Genomic DNA, 21,816 nt, shown 5'->3' with positions numbered 1-21,816 from the left:
ATGCACTAACGCACTCCCCCGACAGGCAGAGACACATATGAATACACACGCACACACACACACACACACTAAAACAAGACAGACAGATCATCAGCAGCAGCCACTGACATACATTTCTGTGCAAGAGAATGATTGCATATGATTGCCTCATGACCCCGATCAATGTGCTGGAACAAATCTGCCAAGACAGTAAACGTGCAGTGTGTTCAGTACTCACGTGCACTGCACATCTAGTGTGTAAACAAACATACAGCTTTAACGCTCTACTCTAAGGGGTTTATTGAACAGCGGAGTATTGTACTGTATATGCACCTACCTCTAAACTCTAAATGGTCAACATTTCATTTTCAATATTCTAAATTTGCTTTGAGTCTAAACATTTAATGTTGTATTTAAATGTTTTAATTTTCTTCGATTCTAATTATTTAAATGTTTCTAAACGCACGCACGCACGCACGCACACACGCACACGCACGCGCACACGCACACGCACACGCACACGCACACGCACACGCACACGCACACGCACACGCACACGCACACGCACACGCACACGCACACACACACACACACACACACACACACACACACACACACACCAAAAGGCATGTTAACATGTGTGAAGAGCGCCTACTCGTCCTCAGGTTCCGACTGCTCGTCCGCCTTGCCGTTCTCCTCCAGGTCCTCTATCTCCAAGTTGTTGTTGTCAGGGGCAACGGTGCCCTGTCCCCCGGCGACGGCCGCATCGTCGGGCTCGCCGCTCTTGAAGAGCTTGCTGAGGTCCGGCAGGGAGCACGTGCGCAGCATCTGCCCCCCTCCCCCACGAGACAACAAAACAACAACAACCCCCCCGCCCCCAACAGACACACAGGGCATGTTAGAGAGCAGTCAAGACATATGAACATCAAAATGCATCCACGCATCACAACAAACACACACGGACAGACATCACAGACACACACACCATCCCCCCCACCTCCAAACCACCCACGTACACAGACAAAACTGAATAACACAGATAAAATACAGACACAAACAGGACCTCATCACCCACCTACACAGACACACACAAACACACAGAATGGCACCCACAAAATAACAATCATGTCTAGGCCCAGACATACCACAAAAGACCAAAATAAGTAACATTAGACACTTTGAAAAGGGCCATATTTCGGATTTAACAGAAACACAATAGCTTTGAGAAAACACAAGCTACTTGCTCACAATGCATAATTTGTTTGATTCTCTTTGTATGCATTCTCTTTCCATATAAATACACTTTAACAAAAAGCCTTGTTTTTGTGAAACAGCCACAGAGAGGGAGAGATTTTACGTGGGAAAATTCCATTTGCATGTAACACCAAACAGATGTGCAAAAAATGTTAAACAAGAAGCCAGATGCACACTGCAGGTCTTGCCGGTACACAGTGGAGCTAAAGAAGACGCAGCGTCTGTCTGTCTTACTGACTGGTATGTGAAACTGCCAATCTCGGGGTCACCCAAACAGCCATTACGGAGATAAACCCTTTTAGAATTCAGAATACTACTCATCATCAGCCAAGGCTAGCTATGCCAGTCATCCAACAATGGACAAGGTCAGGGTGAGAAATCCTAACAGCTAATTCAAATGAAATCCAAAAAATGATAAAGAGAGAGAGAGAGAGAGAGAGAGAGAGAGAGAGAGAGAGAGAGAGAGAGAGAGAGAGAGAGAGAGAGAGAGAGAGAGAGAGAGAGAGAGAGAGAGATTGTGTGTGTGTGTGTGTGAGTCAGTGTGAGTTTGCGTGTGTGTGCGCGTATGTGTGTGTGTGAGTGTGTGCGTGTATGTGTGTGTGTGTGTGTGAGAGTCAGTGTGCGTGTGTGAGAGTCAGTGTGAGTGTGTGTGTGTGTGCGTGTGTGTGTTATATTCTGTGTGAGGATGTGCATGTGGAAGACTGTGACAGGAAAGACTGATGGGGGGAAATTAAAAAGAAATAACTGTGTGGTGAACATGCCAGGAAGGCAAAGAGAGCGCATGTTACATGTCAGGCACTGCAGCAGTGAGCCAGAGAGAGAGGCACTGATGCATGCTGTCTGTGTGTGTGTATAATTAGTGTGAGCATAACATATGTTATGCACACAGTACTTACACACGCACAAAAGTTGTGCACACTTGAAAAAACATACACGTGTATCTGTGTGCATCTGTGCTCCAAGCATGTGAATGTGTATGTGTTTGCTCAGTGTGTGTGTGTGTGTGTGTGTGTGTGTGTGTGCATACGTATTTGTGTAGAGTGTGTGCGTGCGTGCGTGCGTGCGTGCGTGCGTGCGTGTGTGTAGAGTGCCACTGGAAAGGCCTCTGGTACAGGGACACATCACGGATGTGGAAAAATTGCATTAATAACGCTCCAGTCAGAGGAGGTCAACGCACTCTAGTGTGTACAGCACTCCATGTCCAACCATCCAACACACACACATGCACGTACACACACAGACACACACTTTCCCCATTATACACATTACACACGCATACCAACCCTTAACCCTCTCTTCCCCTAGGACACCCTCCCCCATACACATACGCACACTTCAGCGGTCAAACGTACACCCTCACACTCATGAGCACACACACACTCTTGCGCACGCACACACTTGCGCGCGCGCGCACACGCACACGCACACTCTTGTGCGCCCACACACACACACACACACACACACACACACTCTTGCACACGGACACGCACACACACACACACACACACACACACTTGCGCGCGCACACGCACACTCTTGCGCGCCCACACACACACACACACACACACTCTTGCACACGGACACGCACACACACGCACACACACACACACACACACACACACACACACACGCACACGCACACTCTTGCGCGCCCACACACACACACACTCTTGCACACGCACACACACTCTTGCGCACGCACACGCACGCACGCACACACGCACACACACACACACACACACACACACACCCCTGTCCAGCTCCCACAGCCCGCCGCGCTTTATTAAAAATGCAGGAGGTTGAGAGTCCTTGCCATCCCATCAGGCCGTGCTAGAGGTCATGTGATGAATGGCCGGCCACGGCCCTGCTCGGCGTCCCCTCATTAATACAGGGCTAAATGGGAGAGCTATAAATATGACGACCAGAAGACCCCCTCGCTCCCCCACCCCCCACCACCATCACCACCCATCATCTACTCCCACTTATCCCTTCGCCCATTTGGGGTAGCAATGTGTTTTTGTGTGTGTGCAGCGCGCACGCGTGTCTTTTATTGATAGGACGGTAAAGATTACGACAGGAAGACAGAGACAGGCAGGGTTGGGACAGGACACAGGCCGGACTCAAACCCAGGTCCCCATGAACATACAAGCCCATAAGCGAGGGGCCTCAGCACACTGCGCCACAGTGCCCTGGGTGCTGATGTTCTGTTCTCGGGCAGCTACTGTGCACTGCTGCTCGATTATGGGAAAAGCCATTGTCACGATTATTTCAGTCCATATTTTTTTTATCAAGAATTTGTTTAAAGAAAAAAAATGTGCCAAACAATTCACAAATCTTTCCTCCGTTTAGCAGCATTCTTGGAGAGCCATCGAGAGACACACTGGTGCTATGCATGAATGTTGCTTGGCAAGTCTGCTCTGCTCTCACAATGGCTCAAGATTGCACGACAAATGACAAAAATTGAGTCTCGTGGGATCACCGAGCAAGATGGTCGCATAGGAGGAGCGCTCCCACAGACCCACCACATTTACCCTTAAATTCGCTACTTATATGCGTTTCATCGTTGTGCAGTTTTTACTAATGTAACTCTGACCACTTATAGACTGTTTACATTCGGAATTTGTGGCGGAAATAATGGCGACGAGAACAGCTAAGCAAAGTTCCAATACACCAGCGGCTAAGCTAGCTGGAACTAGCAAGGGAGACAGTGAAAGTGTGCTAGCTTCCATGCAGCAGTCATTCGACAAAGCTATGAAAGAAATGGGAAGAGTTGGGAACCTTCTGGCGACCCTTCAAGCTGAAATTTCCGACATAAAAGAAACCAGCGCCGGGCTTCGTACAGATATGGACAGCGTCATGCAGCGACTGGATGAAGCAGAGAGTCGCATATCTCAACTGGAGGATGAGAATGTCCAGCTACAACAAGAAGCAAGTAAGAGCACTAAAGACTGTGAACAGTTGCGTTGTGCTGTGGAGGATGCGGCGAATCGAGATAGACGCCAAAACCTGCGGCTTATTGGGCTGAAAGAAGGACTGGAAGGGAACAAGCCTTCCGAATGCGTGCGAACCATTATCTCCGAGGCTTTGGGGATTGAACTGGACAGGTCCGAGCTGCAACGAGTGCACCGCGTACCGACTGTAATACCAGATGACGCCGAAGATAATCTCCCACCAAGACCAATTGTCATTCGTTTCTTAAGTTTCTTGGAGAAGGAGTGCTGAACGCCACAAAACGGAAATACAAAAACAAGGAAGGTGTAAACTGGAAAGGCTGTCAGTTGTCATTTTTCCCTGACATGACGAGAGAAACGGCTGCGAAGAGGAAAAAGTTTAAGGATGTGAAAGATCGGCTACACACACTGAACGTGCGATTCACGGTGGCTTTCCCAGCAGAGCTGCGTTTCACTTGGCAAGGGAAGAAACTGAAGTTCACGGACGACAAAAAGGCAATGAACTTTCTTGACAAGCACACGCAACGGCAGAGTACAGAGGAGGGGTCTCCTGTTCATGAGTCAGCTGACGAGTAGCCTAACTTCGGAATTCACAACGCAGTAAGGAGTGTTCTATATTTCACGCTCTTGCCACTGAGCGTTCCAAGGCATATGGACAGTCACAAGCGTGAGTAGAATGGACGATTGAACTGCGTAGTCCTAATGCCATTGTAGTCCATTGGTTTGAAAATGTGGTTTCAGATGGCTTTACACAAATGATTGGTGATCAGGTCAGGGTCAAAGGGATAATTGTAGTAGCCTATAAACGATGTTATTAATGATGCTTTTGGAGGGTAATGGGTGGGGAGGGGATTATTGGTGACCATCTTAACGTGCCTCATGGGCCTGTTTTGTGGGGGGTATCTAAAGGTAGATAGAGGGAGAGTGGGGGGTTTGGGGTTTACAATTTGTGTTTTTTGTTTGGGGGGGGTTTTGAAGAATGTTTGGTTAATTTGTGTGGATCGGCAGCTTGACAGCACCTCTTTTTTTCCTTCATGTTCTGGTTTATATTACTTAATATCGCATATGCAGCTCACATACACCCCAACACAGTCTACTGTAGCAAGCTTATTTTCTGAACAGATTTATTAATGAGTAACTGTGTTAGGATAATATCTTGGAATGTTAATGGTTTACATAACCCCATAAAAAGGAAAAAATGTTTATCATACTTGAAGTCACAACAAGCTCAAATAGCATTTATTCAAGAGACACATTTGATTGAGTCAGAGGCAGCTAAATTGAAGAGAGACTGGGTGGGCCAAATATACCATAGCTCATATAGTAGTAAAAAACACGGAGTTGCCATCTTAATACATAAAAGTCTAAATTTCAGTGTTATTAAGCAGCAAAAGGATGATGAGGGGAGGATTATATACTTGCAAGCTAAAATCAATGGAGTACAAATTACTTTATGTAATATATATGCCCCAAATGAAAATAATCCAGACTTCTTTCATAAAATTAATAAACTAGTGGGCAATGATGGGGCATACCCGATGATCATAGGCGGGGACTACAACCAAGTTTTGGATGGGGCCTTGGACAAAACTACCTTCTCTAATATTGTTCCAAAAGACAGAATGGCTATTGGTCTTCTGATGGAAGATATGGGTCTTACAGATATATGGAGGCTTGTTAACCCCAGGGATAAAGAATACACGTTTTATTCCCATAAACATAAATCACAATCCAGGATAGATTATTTTTTAATTAGTAAAGAACTTGTTAATAATGTCGCAGACTGTTCAATAGGACCGATAGCGCTTACTGATCATGCAGCTGTACATTTAGGAATATTGATTGGAGCAGAAGGCAATAGAGGAGGACGGTGGAGAATGAACGTTTCTATGTTACAGGATCCAGTTTTTTGTAGCCAGCTTGAAAAGGATATTAATAACTTTTTCTTGGACAATATAGGTTCAACGGATAGAATAGGTACAGTGTGGGAAGCTTCCAAAGCTTTTATCAGGGGGAGGCTTATAGCTCAGTGTTCTGCAAAGAAAAGAGAACAAATTAGGAAACTGAAAGACTTAGAAACCCAACTTAAAGAATTAGAGAAGAAACTGGCAGAGACACGTACTGACGTACTGCTAAAAGACATCTGTGACCTTAAATTTCAAATAAATGATATTTACAATAGAAGGGCAGAATATGCTTTATTCAAGCTTAAAACTACTTATTACGAAAGTGGAGAAAAAGCAGGAAAGTTGTTAGCCAGGCAACTACGTCAAAAAGAGGCAAGTTATACTATTTCGGCTGTTAAAAACAAGAAAGGGGAATTGAAAACTAATACAAGCGATATTAATTCAGTTTTTGCGAATTTCTATAGTCAACTGTACACATCAGAGATTGACCCTGAATTGAAAGAATATGATGCCTTTTTTTCTAAAATTAATCTACCACAAATGTCGAGTGATGAAAAAGAATTACTTGACTCTCCTATATCAATTGAGGAAGTTAAAAATGCAATTAAATCAATGAGGGCGGGAAAATCACCTGGCTTGGATGGCTTTCCCTCAGAGTATTATAAGAGATTTAGTGGCATTCTTGCTCCTATATTGACAGAAGTTTATGAAGAGTCTTTTTCAGTGGGCAAATTGCCAAATACATTTAATCAAGCGTTAATCTCCTTGATTCTTAAAAAAGATAAAGAGCCTGAAGATCCAGCTAGCTATAGACCAATCAGTCTTATTGATGTGGATTGTAAAATCTTGACAAAAGTACTGGCAACCAGATTAGAGAATCTTTTGCCACAACTAATACATTCTGATCAGGTAGGCTTTATTAAAGGGAGAGCATCCTCTGATAATGTTAGGCGTCTATTGCACCTAATGCATCTCAATCATAACAATAGCAATGCAATGGCGGCCATGTCATTGGATGCGCGTAAGGCCTTTGATATGGTGGAATGGGGCTTTCTACATCACACTCTTAGAAAATTTGGATGTGGAGAAGGTTTTATCAATTGGGTAAAGATTATCTATTCAGACCCAAGAGCTGCAGTGATAACAAATGGAATAATATCATCTTTCTTTAAGTTGTCACGAGGAACAAAGCAAGGAGATCCCCTCAGTCCATTACTCTTTACACTATTCTTAGAACCTTTGGCCTGTGCAATAAGGAGTGAGAGTAGAATTAAAGGGATTTTGCATAATGGAGACGAGCATAAAATGTTTCTTTATGCAGATGATATTTTGCTACTTCTGGATGACCCTCTGTTGTCAGTTCCTATTGTTTTGTCCACAATAGAGTCTTTTTCAGAAATATCAGGTTATAAGATAAATTGGGAAAAGTCTGAGTGTATGCCGATATCGAAAGGATGCAGTCAAACCATAATGGCATTATTCCCGTTTAAGTGGGTTCAAACTGGAATGAAGTATCTAGGTATTAGACTTAACCCAGATTTGGCTAATATAATAGAGATGAATATGTCCCCTCTGCTTAAAAAGATTAAGCTGAATTTGGAAAAGTGGAGGATGATTAACCTAACATTATGGGGGAAGATCAATGTGATTAAAATGATAGTCTCCACTCAATTTAATTATATCTCAATGATGATACCAATACAGATTCCCAATACTATTTTCAAGCAATATAACAAGTTAATCACAGAATTTTTGTGGAATGGGAAAAGACCAAGAATTAAGCTTCAAAAACTATTTGCCTCACGATATGTTGGTGGAATGGCCCTCCCAAATGTGGAATTATATAATATTGCCTTTGAGATGAATAAAATGGCAAGGCATTGGGGTACCGGTGGTTCCCAGCCAGGGTGGGTCAAAATTGAAGAAGGACTTGTGTGCCCATCTGGTATGGTGGAATACATGTCACAGAAAACACAGGCAAGGGAGGCTAATTTAATCCTGGATCATTCAAGATGGGCATGGGCAAGGGTGCATAAAATGTTGGGGATTTCACAATATAAACAAAGCTACTCTTCTTTATGGAGTAACCCCTCCATCCGTATTGGTAAAAAGGTATTTCTATGGCCAACTTGGTTAGAGAAGGGTATACGTACTGTCCAAGATCTATATAGAGATCAAACATTCATGTCTTTTGAGGAACTTAAACAACAATATAACTTAATTGACAAAGGGGATTTCTGGAGGTATCTACAGTTGAGAAGTTCAGTAGGAGCTGTTTTTGGCTTAAGAAGAGAGAACAAAGAAGAAAATGTGATGCAGGAGTTTTTTAATGCTCCGCCTATTATACACTTACACTCTGCCTCTGTTTTCTACAACAAAATGTCAAAAATTCAAACAAAAATGTGCGAAAATTTAAGAATTATCTGGCAGAAAGATCTTGATACAGACATTGATGAAGAGGTGTGGGAAAGTATTATTTCAAATGTGGGAAGGGCTACAAGGGATGCCAGGAATAAATTTATTCACTACAAAATTGTACATAGGTATTATTTTACACCAAGTAAGTTATGTCGAATGGGTTTAACAAAGGATGATAAATGTTGGAAGTGTAACAAAGAGGTGGGTACACTTCTCCATGCATTATGGGATTGCCCCTTGATAATGCCCTTTTGGAAGGCGGTTTTGAAAAAAATTGAGGACTGGCTCAGTCAACCTATACCAGAGTCTGCACAATTTTGCCTTCTAGGAGACAAATCATTGATGCCAAAGGAAATTCCAAAAGCTGAAGGTAGACTAATAATGACAGGTTTTCTGGTAGCGGCCAGAATTATTCTTCGTAAATGGAAGAGCCCACATAGACCAGAAATCAAAGAGTGGCTTCAACTTATGTCAGAGACAGCTGCCTATGAGGTCATGATTGCAAGGGTGCAGAAGGAGCCAAGTAAGTCTAGTCAGGCATGGGTGTACTTTGATTACAGTGTTGGTGGAAATTCGTAGGGGATTTGTGGTGTGATATGTGATATGTATTCTGAGTGTGGGTGTGTATATGGATGTGTCTGTGAATGAGTAGTTGATGAGTGCTGTCATGTTCTGTTGCTGCCGATGTTTGTTTGTGTGTGTGTGGGGGGGTCTTTCTGTTTTTGAATGTCATTTGTATGTATTTGTGTTGTTGTTATTAAATCAAAATAAAAATAAAAACTTTAATGACAAAAAAACAAATGACAAAAATTGTTTCAATTCGATTTTAAGAAATTTGATATATGGCACAGCCCTCGGTAGTGCGTTGTAATAGTTTGGCAGCTCAGTTTGACGGGTAGCATAAATTGACGCCAGCCGACGAGAGCCGTCCACTGGGGACAATCGAGCCAGGACCTGTACGTGGCGTTGGAATGCCAAGGTGCTGATGTGTTCAGCGATGTCATGTTGCCTTCTATTACAGTCGCTAGTGAACAGAAATGTTCCTCAGCTGGATGAGGCATTCAAGCAATAATCATTGTAATAAAGGCTTATGGATGAAATATTGTGGGGCTGACATTTAAGATCTTATCAGGACCCTGTAAGTGCTGCGTAAATGTTTAAAGTGCTGAGTTGCTTTCGAGAAAAACGCTCAAATAAATAACTGTAATTTCATGGTTGTAGCAAAGGAAAATACATTCTTCTGAGTGTATAACCACGGGCGCAATTTTCACAGTAACCTTTCAGAAAGCCCTTTCACAACAGCAGGAAAATGAGAAATGATCAAGATGACACCACCATAACATTAGTGCACTTCAAAATACTCCACTAAAGCAACAACATGCGAAACATCATCACTGAACTCAGCAAGCACTATGTCGAGATTTTTCTAGGAAAAATAACTCACTGCACTACCCTCACTTTATAATTTGCTTCTCCCTCTCACCCGCTCTCTCTTTCCCTGTCTCTCCTTGCTCCCCCTCTCCCTCTCCTTTATCCAATCCATCAACAGCTCATTTATTTTTTAATGACATCCCGGAGGCTCAGGGCCTGATTTAGAACGTTTCGTAGCCTCTGACGGGTTAAACACTCCCACCCTCGGCTCTGACACCCCAGATCGATCGGTAAAGCCCGACCGACATGCTGTTTAAGATGTTCACAAAAGAGCTTCTGAACTTGACACCACTTTATAGTGTGTTTATATATGTGTGCGTGTGTGTGTCTTTTACACACACACGCCACGTTACTGTATTTTACATTTACAGTGTACTTGACCATGCCCTTGTCCAGAGTGACTTACAGTTCAAGCCATTTCAGGTGTAGGGACAATCCCCCTAAGGCCAGCCTAGAGTAATATGGGGTTAGATGCCTCGCCTGCTCAAGGGCACTGCGGCCATGGATAAGGACACAGGAGATCTTAAGTCATTTACTGCCCCACCCGCAATTCTCCTGGTGCAGGATTCCAAGACCAACCACCTCACCTCAAGCGCCAAAAACAAGCCTCTCACTCATCAACACGATCACACAATCATAGTCACTTCATTTCTTATTTTCTAGTGTGTGTTTATGTGTCTTGTTTCACACTCACATCATCCATCATTTGTTACAAAGTGCCACGACCATCTGAAGCAGCACAGCAGCACCAACAGATGCCATGGGGTGTATGCGTGTGTGTGTGTCTCTATGTCATCATCACGGTCACACACACACATACACACACACACACACACACCTGATGACAGGAACAACATTAACCAACAGCTTCCAAATTAGCCAACTGCAACATCAGCAAATAAGTGTTGAAGCTGCCATCACCAACCCCCAGGCAGGCATCAGAGACCGGAGCTGCTGCTGCTGCTGTTACTACTACAGTACAACACTACTACTCATGTCACTGCAGCTGTGTGACCACCACAGCTGTGTCTACGTATGTAACAGGCAAACAAACATCTCCCTTAACATAAAAAAAAAACTTTCAGATATCAACAAAAAAAGAAAAGCAATAAAAAAAAGCGAAGTTTGCAAATTCATCTATTCTCTCCGCTGACAGCAGAGAGATCAAACAGCTGGGGGTCTCCGGTAATGCGATTCTAATGACGATCATTACGGCCCGATGCGGCTCCCATCTGCACGTTGGCATCCATGTTAGGTTTACTTATGGAGCTAATTACCAAGGCAACGTGAGGGGCAACACGCGACGCTCGCACGCGTGTAACAACTTTAGTTCTGCCACATTATGCTGGGCATTTTCATTACTGCGGCAGCCCCTTACATAATGAATGCTAGGAGTTCTCAAACTTTTTTTTGGGCTAGGGACCACAACATTTTCCAAAGACCCCTTATAACTGTCCCACAAATTGCTATTACAACAATTGTTTCACAGTAAATGGTCATGCTATTGCCAATAATTAAATTATTGTGATTGCAGCCTTTCAACTGACTCACCAAGCCTCTGTGGGGAGAACCAGGATCCCCTGGCAACGTGCCCTGAACCCCGTTTTGAGAATCACAGGGCTAGACAATGGGGACTGGCATTGGATGGCTGAGGCCAGTAGACTGAGCAACTAGAAAAGCGCCCAAAGAGCACATCTCAGCCCTCTGGTAGACAGCGACACACACGCACACACACACTGGTGGCCGAACACACAACAAACTCAGACATCAAAGAATCGTTTAGTTAGTACAGTGGTTCTCAACCATTTATGAACAAACGCCCTCTTGGTCTCATCCTTGACCTCATCATAAGCCTGACAATGCCCCCTTAGTAATAAAATACAGTAAATGGACAATGCACCCTAATTCCTGGGCTGCAGTTGACGTCAGATCCTCGAAATCTCTTTGATCTAGCGCTGCTGGTGGTGATCTACCGCTGCTAGTGGGTTACCTGGGATTGGAGCCATTGAAATTTTTTGTGTAAGAGCTAGAGGGACATTACAGGTCTTATTTAAAAGCTGAGGTAAACAAACTGTTACTAGAGCTACCGTGGGATTGGTAGAAGTTAGGAACATACAGTTTTAACCTACGGAAAGCTGAGATTCCCAGCTTTTAAACAAAAGGTCTAACTCAAAATGTTCTGTGGCTGTTCGAAAAAATGTATTTTTGAATGGGTTTCAATGGCTCCAATCCCAGATCACCCACCATCCAAATTTTGTGCGTTCCCGCGAATGACAGCGAATTACGTAACTGCAACCCAGGAATTGCAACGAAGCACCGCCCCCTCTCAGCTGTATCCTTCTGAACACCTCCCTAGTGACCCCCAACGCCCCCTGGGGGGCTGTACCGCCCCTGTTGAGAAACACTAAGTTAATAGATTAAGATACATCAAGCCTATCCTTTTCCTGGATCCACGTGACGGCAGGTGTACAACCCCTTAGGACACCTTTGGTTAGGAGACCTTTGGAGACTTTGGAAAATATTAAAACAGGTAGGGTTACAGGACATCACTTGCTGGTTAGTCACTGTATATATATATTTTTTTTAATCCGTGCTCTAGAGCTCTCACCTTGGGGTTGTTGGCATCGAAGAGGCCCGTGGAGAGGCCGATTAGGAGGGAGTCCTGGTGCTTGCCACGCATGGGGGACACGGAGCGCGAGCGGGACGCCACAGAGGATGAGGAGTCCTCAAAGGACGACTGGGCAGACATCATGGACAAGGCCACCGCACGCCGATGGGCAGGACTACACAGCCGCATGAACAGGGGCTCCTCACTTGGAGGCACATGTACTGTGGGATGGATGGAGACAGAGATGGAGAGATGGAGAGATGGAGAGAGAGAGAGAGAGAAACACAAGAAGAAGAAAAAGGGGCGAACAAAAAAAGATGAGTGAAAAAGAGGAGAGGGAGAGAAAGATGGGGGGGGGTATATGCACAAATACAGGTGGTGGTACAGAAAGAGCGACAGGGAGTAATAATGGAAGAGAAAGAGGAGTGCAGGAGGTAAAAAAAAAGAAAAAAATGGCAGAGGCGATGGAAAAAGGCAATGAGTAAGTGAGTCAATGACAAAAGGAGGAAATGGATAGGTATTAATGAACAGACGAGCAAGAAAATAGAATTGCTGAATGAGAATAGCCTTTAATTACCATATCCAAATTAAGAACTGTGTGTGTGTATGTGTGTGTGTGTCTCCGTTCACATCTGTTCCCTGTCTCCAGCCTGGAGTAATCCATCTCCGTCTGACGACTCACCTGTTGGCTCTGCTGGCTTCTCCACTCTCTCAGCCTGCTCCTGCTCCTGTTCCTTCTTCGGCATGTGTGGGCTGACTTTGCCCCCTGGTGGCCTACAAGAGAACAGCAACCACAACAAAAAGGTCAGACAAACAAACTCAAAGCAATTTCCTGATATCACTCCAGTGCTAACCAGTTTGCAACATACAATGTTTCTAAATTGGAAATTGCACTGCAACCAAGTAAGATGTTAAAATAGTTAGCAACGATGGTGTCCAGAAACACACCCATGGTCCTTTTTTTGTCAAGATACTCGCAGTCCTAATGCAGTTGGGTGACTGACAAGTCACAGTCAGACGACACTCACAAAATTCTGATGCTCCACCAGAAATTACTCTGGTACAATTAGGGTGACCAGCTGTCCGGACTTTGGCCGGACAACCCCGCCCCTTAACTTTCTAACCTAGCGTCCTCGCACCGTACCCATTGCTTCGACTCGCCGCCTCCCCGCCTCCGTGGAGAAAACAGTGAAGTCGGCATTCTAAACTGTAGGCAGAAATCAGGGAGCAGCGCTGCCATCTTACCTCAGACTAGGCCTATAACTCAGCTGCCAACAACAGTTTTACTTGTATAACAAGATTTAATTTTGGGAAGGATTTTCGCATTTCATTACCTCACTCCGATAAAGGAGTCATCAGTAGGCTACCACTAACTTAATGTTGTATCAGAGACGGCAGGTTACGATAGACAAATCCTTCCGTTGTAGTCTGTAGGCCTATTATTTCATAAATATTTTTTTCATGCATTTTGGGTAGTCATGCTGCGTAGGCCTATAATAGCCAACAATTTATTTGATTTACTTTACTCAAAGTTGGTCAGTGTGTTTATCAGCGGTGTTTTAAAACAAGAGGCGACCGCTTCGGTCAACTTTTTTTTCATGCATAGCAACACGAGTTCAAAATGCAGACAGAGCGTCCGTGCAGAAAGATGCTTTCTTTGCCCTGTTTGCAAAGTTGTGAGTGCCCTCGTTGTAAATGCATTTAGCGGACAAACTTAGTTGCCAGTGCAGGAAAAAAAGGAGACAGACAGTAAGCTAGTAGACAATGATATAGCAACCTTATTTCACTTTCATGCACTCAGTCAAAGTAAGGTACTTCACGTAGACTATGGACCGCTAATAACACAAAGCACGTGCAGATTTCCCAGACATAAGGCTAAAGCAATATAGTTAATTTGTTGTGCGAAGTCTGGAGTAAAATCTGCAGTAACATGGCGGCTGCAGATATGGGAAACACGACCGACTGTCAAGTCTAGTTTGTGTCAATGACGTTGCCTCGCATCTCGAGGCCATAAGCTCAAGGCGAGGATGAAAGGAAAGACAATCAGAGGGACACACGGACGTCGTAAAAATGGATCGATGGCCACCTTAGGCACAATTCTATGGATTTTTAAAATATTCTTTCTGATAATAGGGATAGGATCATGGTGAGGAGTGGGAGGATGGGGGTGTTGTGGGGGGCAAACCTGCTGTGTCATTGCTGCACAAAAGAGCGAAACAGGGCAGACGTTCCTCTACCCCGCTGTGCTGTGCAGCTGATTCTGTTTCAGCACATCATGACAGATCAACTGCTATCCTGTGCAATTGTTATTCTGTGCAGTGGTGCGAATAATGGCTATTTCAACCTCTATTTTTCTCGATTTTTCTCATTTCGCTGATTTTTTACAATAAAGTGCTGTGCACAAAGGGAGGGGAAAAAAACAGTAAAAAAGTCTGTTCAAGCTGACAATCCCCTTCCAGGAGAGTCCCCTAGTACTGACCCAGCCAGTGAAGCTTCTGCACCCCAGGCTTGGAACGCCTCGCTGGGGCGATTTACAGCCCACTGGAGCCCCTCCTCCAGCACCAGAGACTCAAGCTCATCTGATGGAGAACAGGGAGAGAGAGAGAGAGAGAGAGAGAGAGAGAGAGAGAGAGAGAGAGAGAGAGAGAGAGAGAGAGAGAGAGAGAGAGAGAGAGAGAGAGAGAGAAAGAGAGAGAGAGAGAGAGAGAGAGAAAGAGAGAATGAGAAAGAGAAAGCGAGAATGAGAATGAGATATAGGGAAACAAGGGAAACATTTGTCAAATAAATAGGAAACCCAAAATGATTCCCAGCTGGAACATGCAGCAGCAACTCACTTCTGTATGCAAGCATGCAACATATATTATCCCAAATGCAATGAAAACAAGCTAAAAGTATGAAAGAATCTAAATTGCACTATTTGTGCTGCTTTGTGCAGTCTTGTGCTGTTGAGAACCTGACAGAGGCGAATTATAGCAATTCTCTGGATTGCTGAGTACCTTAGCATGCCTTCTGCAAACAGCAAACTTATATCTTCACTGTGTTGAATAATCAGCTTAAAATATTCCCTTCCTTACCATCTTCCTCAGACTTGGTCACCAGTTTTATGTCCTCAAGTTGCAGGACTTCCCCCTGTCCTTTGACCTCCGATGTGATTGGCTCTCCTGGTTCTGCTTGTGTGTGAGGGGCCGGTGGGCTTGGCTGTGCCTGTGGTGCTGGTTTGACCCCTTCTTGCCCAGGAGAAGGCAACACTGAGGGTGGAAGGCTGTCTGTAATATCAACCCAAAAAATGACAATAATGCAATGCTTAACAAACTATAGAAAAACTACTCCAGTCCAGTATAGTACGTCAGAATAATCAGGTATCAAGAGGTAGGCTTTCTAATGATCTACACCAGACGGTGCTACACCAAGCTGTTGGCTTTCATTCACACACTGCAGTTACATGCATGGCATACTCCAGTATTAAACAGAATATTGTCAGCATTTGGTTTAAAACAAGTTTCAGACTATTCCGTTTACACGTGTGGAACAATGTTCCGCAACCATAGTATTCCCAGAAGACGGCCACATTTGGAAAAGATAAAGAGTTTACATGACTTGAGGGCAAACTGACTACTGCCACCATTCTGTTTCAAATCAATCAATGTTGCATGCAAGGAATATTTCACTCACAGACACACTAGGAGGAGAGATAAAACAGGGCTCCCTCTTGACTGACCTGTAACTGGCCTATCAGAGATGCTGGTGTTGCCCATGAGCTGTGTCAGAGGCTGTAGCTGGGCCTCTTGCAGGGCCTCTATGACCTGAGAGTCTGGGCTCTGCCTCCAGCCTCTCCTGGGACTCAGCACCTGCCCCTGCCCCTGCTGGTCCTGGCCCCATGGCTCCAGACGGATCACCTCACCTGCCGTTTGCTCTGCAGAAGACCAGAGGGGAGAGGTCTCACTTAAACGTGTGTGCGCGTGTGTGTATGTATGTATGTATGGAGTGACAGAAAACAGACAATATATGAAGAATACAAAAATACACACACTTGCATACATGCGTTAGTGCAGACTTGAACAAACATGGATTCTTACGCCCATGCATGCATGCAACTGCACACAGACACACACACAAACACAGCCACACAAGTGGTGGGACAGACCTGGCGTTGTGATGCTGGTCTCCTCCAGTGTCTGCTGGGCCACAGGGAGAAAGGGAGGGGCGGCCATCTCCCACTTCCTCCTGTCTCCACCAGAGGGCAGCCTCTCCTCCGGTGAAACACACTGCGATGCTGAGGCACAAAATCACAACCTCATATGAAGGCCATAATAGGCCATTTCTTCTTTTTTTTTTAAACTAGGCTAATCGTATTGCCTATAACAAATTCAAACATTAAAACACTGATTTCAACTGTATTATTTGATGCTAAATGGAGTAGAAGCAAAAAATACACTGTAAAATAGAAACAAAGAGGAAGGCTGGACCTGCATTTGTGTTTATGCAAATGTGTGTGTGTAGATGTCCATGCAAATGTGTGTGTGTAGATGTGTATGTGTCAGTGTGTTTGTGTGTTCACTTCAGACTCACCAGGTGAGGCGAGGGAGGCCTCGTCTAGCGTCTGCTGAGCGACAGGGAACACGGGCGGGGCTCCGGCCTCCCATCTCTTGCGGTCTCCCCCCGTGGCTGGCCGCTCCTCCTCCGCCATTGGCTGGTTCAGTGGCAGGGGGGTGGGACTGGGCCCCTCAGGCGCCACACTATTGGCCAGCTCGCTCTTGTCGGGCAGTTGTTGGCTCTGGGCCCTCAGGCTCTCGTTTAGGCGCCGCAGGATCTCCTTTTTCTCACTCTGTGGCCGCACAAATGAACACACCGGGCCACCAACAACAAGATGAAAGCATACACTTTACAAAGACAGCCTCCTATTCAGTTATTCACAGAAAACAAGTTGAGATTTTATCACAGGACTTGTGCAATGTAAAGTTTTGGGTTTTGATTTTTTTTATGTTGACATAAATTCCATTCCACATATTATTGATATATGATTAGCTATACTTGGATAGCCAGCCTGAGGGCTTTCATGGAGCTGAGCACATCAAAAAATATTTTGTTGGCGACAAGTAAAACATGAAACTACAAACTGTCGAAAATTTGATCAGCATTCAGTAGCTTGGCAATTTCTTTCTTGGTACTTGGTATCTTTTGTGAAAGAATCTTGCCATCTTGTCGTCATGGTGAAAATGAAGGAATTCAAAGGGACTCCAGAAAGGGGTTGTTAAGACAACACTTGGTTAAGACACAAGTAACTTATTAAACCATCAGTGTTTTGCAGCCGGTCTTAAAAACAGAGGATCAGAAAAAAGTAACGTCAGCGAAATGGCCAGTGTGCAGGAGTTTCTTTAGGTAGTGTGGGTCATCTCCAACCACTGACTTATGTATCTCCAACACATCTGCCAGCTGAGGTGTGTGAAAAATAAATCACAAGTTGTACATAGTAAAAACCAGTGCATGAAATAAACTGTGTGAAGGTCTGCTGAATAACTAGTCAATATTATATTGTGGTAATGTTTCAAGCTTTCACTGTACTTTCAAATAAAATACTGCACCTGGGCAATAGGTGCCTCCGTCTTTGGGGATTCCACCTTCATGGGAGAATTCTGTCCGGATGCCAACTTCAAAGAAAAGGGGAAAAGAACACCATACATTTTAAAGGACTTCTAAACTTTGGCAGTCATTTACCAGTTGGCAAAGGCAAGGCGACAGAGAGGCAAGGTAAAACGTGTCGACTGCAGACTTATTTTAGAAACAAATTAAAGAACCAAGTATAAGAACATACAAAAAGAATATCACTGAAAGTGTCATGTCCACAGTGAATAACTATTTCAATCTTTTTACTAATTCAAGTCTGATGACTGTATTGCTGTTGTACATCTTCAGTGGTGTAACATGGTAATTACATTTATACAATTTGTAACAAGTACGTAAGATACAGTTGAGGACGATATTATTAGCCCCCCTCCTGAAATTAGACATCTCTCTTGATGTCTCAGTGAGAATGACCATTATGAACCGTTTCTGTTATTCTGGAAACAAATACACTGATGGAGATCATATCCAATGAGTTGAATTTTGATTTTTCCATTTTCATAATAAGTTTAAGCAAAAAAGGGTAAAAATGGCAAGGACAAAATTATTAGCCACCTTATCATTAATAGTCAATTGAGTGCCATTTATGAACCAAAACTGACATCAGGCACTTTGATTAGTTGTTAACTATGTTGGCACATGCCCTATCAGGGATTTTGGCCCATTTTTTCATCGCAAATAGTTAAGATGGTCCAAATTGCATGGATGTTGAGGATGGACATTCATTTTCAGCACTCCTCAAAGACTATCTAAAGGATTGAGATCTGAACCACACCATGACCATGGTTTTAGTATCCTTGAAGAACATTTGAACAATTTTGGATGATAGTTTTGGGTTATCATCTTATTGAAAGATCCAGTGAAGATCTTAGCTTCCTCTATGAGCATATTTTTGCATGGTCACCTTCCACATTCTATCATAATCTTCTGTTTTTATGGTGCCGTACAGCCAAACAAGGTCTCCTGTGGCTGAGGCTACCACAGAATGATGCTTCCACCACCATGTTTAATTGTGGAAACCATGTTGTGAAAGTTTAGGGACTATCCCTTTCTTCACCTGACAGAAGCAGAATTCATGCATCAAAGCAGGTGCAATTGAATCTCATCAGATGAAAGCAGAGACGTAAAAAACTCATTTTTGACTTTCAAATGTTCATAGGCAAAGCTCAAGAACACTCTGATATGCACCGCCTTTAGTAAAAGGGTTCCACTGTGATGATGGCCTTAAAGCCCAATATGATGACAAGCCCTAACAGTTGTCTTTCTTGAAATAAAAACTCCAGGTGAGACCAGGTCAATAACAATTATCTAGGCAGATGTCCAATGCTTCTTTGATCTAATGAGACTATGCAGTTTCCACAGTTACACATAGTGGTGGGGGCATCTTGTTTTTAGACTGTTATTCAGCCTCAGACACAGGGAGTCTAGATCTGGATCTGTATTGCCTGGTCTTCCAACAACATTGTAACCCAAAGTAAACATTTAAATTAGTTCAGAGGTTCTTCAAGGACACTAAAACCATGATACTGGAATGACCCGCTCATAGTCCAGTCCTCAATCCCACTGAGAGTCTGTGGCAAATGTCTATGCTCAGCATCCATGCAATTTGGACCAGCTAGAACACTTTGCAGTGACGAAATGGGCCAAAATCCCTAGTGGGTCATGTGCCAACCTAGGTAACAACTTATCAGAGCCTGTTGTCAGTTTTGGTTTATAAATGGCGTCATATTGACTATTAATGATCAGAGGGCTAATAATTTTGTGCTTGTCATTTTTGACCTTTTTTGTTTAAACTCATTGTAACGATAGAAAAATGCAAATTCAACTCATTGGACATTATCTCCATCAGTGTATTTGTTTCCAGAATAACAGAAACGGTTCATAATGGTCATTCTCACTGAGAAATCAAGAGAAATGTCTAATTTCAGGAGGGGGGCTAATAATATCGTCCTCAACTGTATAATGCAAGTGGAACATCAAGTGCGCAATGCCATACAGCGAGTATGCCAAAGGAAGTTTTTGTAGTCCTAAATGTTTTCTACTCCATGCAAAAAGGCTGAAGGAAGAGGTGTGTAATCAGTAGCCAGGACTGACCGCTCCGACGTCCTTGAGGGCAGCGGTCATGGAGATGGCTGGGACGGTGGGTTTGGGGGAGGGCGCTGGAGAGGCCGGAGGGGTGGGGGATGGAGCGGGAGCAGGAGCGGGAGCTGGCTGCTGCTGGGGAGGGGGGTCAGGGAGAGCTGGCGAGGCTACCGCTGCTCCTACCGTCATTTTCACTCCTCGAGCAACGAGCTGGACGGTAGAGGGAGAGGAAAGGCGTAATCATCTACGTAATGTATGTCAGGAGAAATTAACAGGGAAGAGGATTGACAAAACACAGAGACGGCCGGGGCAATGTGAAAGTACATGAAGGGGAAACAGAGAAGGACAGGATGGAGGAGAAGTAAAGCATGGGAGGAAAGAAGAAGAGGAGTAGGGCCATAGACATTTTGAAATATATTTTTTTACTTCAATGCCCATAGGGGTGAAATGCTTTGCCAGTGTGGTAGGAGTCCTGGGTAGATAAAAGCTATGAAGCATTTTATGGTCCACAGAATACACAATTCTAGACTCTCGCCTTTTAAAACTTAATGACGTTGGACCACAATCACCATGAGAATCAGGTACAAAGCCAGAGGGCCACAATGAGGCATTAAAAATAACCGAGAAAGAAATAGGTGAGTGTGTATAGTGGTGGGGATTGTGGAGTAGTGGGGAAGTGCAAAAAGGACAAAGGTGGAGTGTAGAGGAAAGGACTTATTGAGGACAGAGGTGGGGTGGAGTGGAGTGGAGTGGAGTGGAGAGGAGAGGAGAGGAGAGGGCACAGCGAGGAGAAGAACAGCAAGACAAGACCAGGAAAAATAAGAGCAGGAGGAAAGTCTTACATGGTCCTCCCAGGCCTTCTTCTCCCTCTCGTAGGCCTCCCTTCTCTTCTTCTCCAGCTGCTCCTTTATCACCGCAGCACGGGCATTGGCCTGGGCCTGAAACACACAACAAGCCCGTCTTAGACACGTGCATCTGCTGCGTCCACCTCAATGGCTGCGTCTTATACGCACAATAATAATACTGCCCTACAATTTCAGAACGCAGTATCTCTCCGTCCTGGTAAACTGAGAAAAAAGGCTTTAAAGTTTCCTTTTTGGCTGGGCAACTGAGTTGGCGGCAAAGTGGTGATGACACTTTCATATGATACTCTTTTATGGTGGAAATTTATGCACACAAGAAAAAAACAAATGGAACTTTTTAGCTGAAAAATGAAGATACTGTGTTCTGTTGTGGTATTACTGTCTGCACCCAAACCACAGTTTCAATGGATAAGTATCTCACGTGATATATTGCGTTTTTGGCTTGTACGACGTAACCTCTTAAAACAAAACAAAAAAATCGCAGTATAATCGTTTTCTGAAACGGGACAAAGTTGGACCAACATTTTTTGACACAAGACAATTTCCGGTCTAAACTCAATTTCGACCATTTTCGAGATACTGCCTTCTGAAATTGTACGGCAGAATACAGCTATTGTATAGTCAACCTCTCCAACGCCATTTGTTGTGTTCAGACACTGAACCCAAACTTTCTACTGCAAAATACAAATATTGAATCTGTA

General features: G+C 44.1%; 1 protein-coding gene across 2 annotated transcripts in view; it reads right to left on the bottom strand.

Annotated features, from left to right (window-relative positions):
* nek1 (NIMA-related kinase 1) overlaps positions 1-21,816 on the bottom strand; it is a 61,740-nt gene that overhangs the window by 13,622 nt on the left and 26,302 nt on the right. For both annotated transcript variants that reach the window (XM_063201301.1, XM_063201300.1), the window contains 11 exons: positions 21,095-21,190; positions 20,265-20,462; positions 18,131-18,196; positions 17,118-17,373; positions 16,693-16,821; positions 16,267-16,461; positions 15,623-15,814; positions 15,028-15,127; positions 13,231-13,322; positions 12,549-12,769; positions 635-807 (listed from right to left, as the gene is read on the bottom strand). In XM_063201301.1, the coding sequence (XP_063057371.1) occupies positions 635-807; positions 12,549-12,769; positions 13,231-13,322; positions 15,028-15,127; positions 15,623-15,814; positions 16,267-16,461; positions 16,693-16,821; positions 17,118-17,373; positions 18,131-18,196; positions 20,265-20,462; positions 21,095-21,190 (1,718 nt within the window). The remainder of the gene's footprint in view (positions 1-634; positions 808-12,548; positions 12,770-13,230; positions 13,323-15,027; positions 15,128-15,622; positions 15,815-16,266; positions 16,462-16,692; positions 16,822-17,117; positions 17,374-18,130; positions 18,197-20,264; positions 20,463-21,094; positions 21,191-21,816) is intronic.

Source organism: Engraulis encrasicolus, chromosome 6, assembly GCF_034702125.1.
Source record: "Engraulis encrasicolus isolate BLACKSEA-1 chromosome 6, IST_EnEncr_1.0, whole genome shotgun sequence".
NCBI lineage: Eukaryota > Metazoa > Chordata > Actinopteri > Clupeiformes > Engraulidae > Engraulis > Engraulis encrasicolus.
The sequence above is the reverse complement of the archived record's forward strand: the minus strand, read 5'-3'. Positions and strand labels throughout refer to the sequence as shown.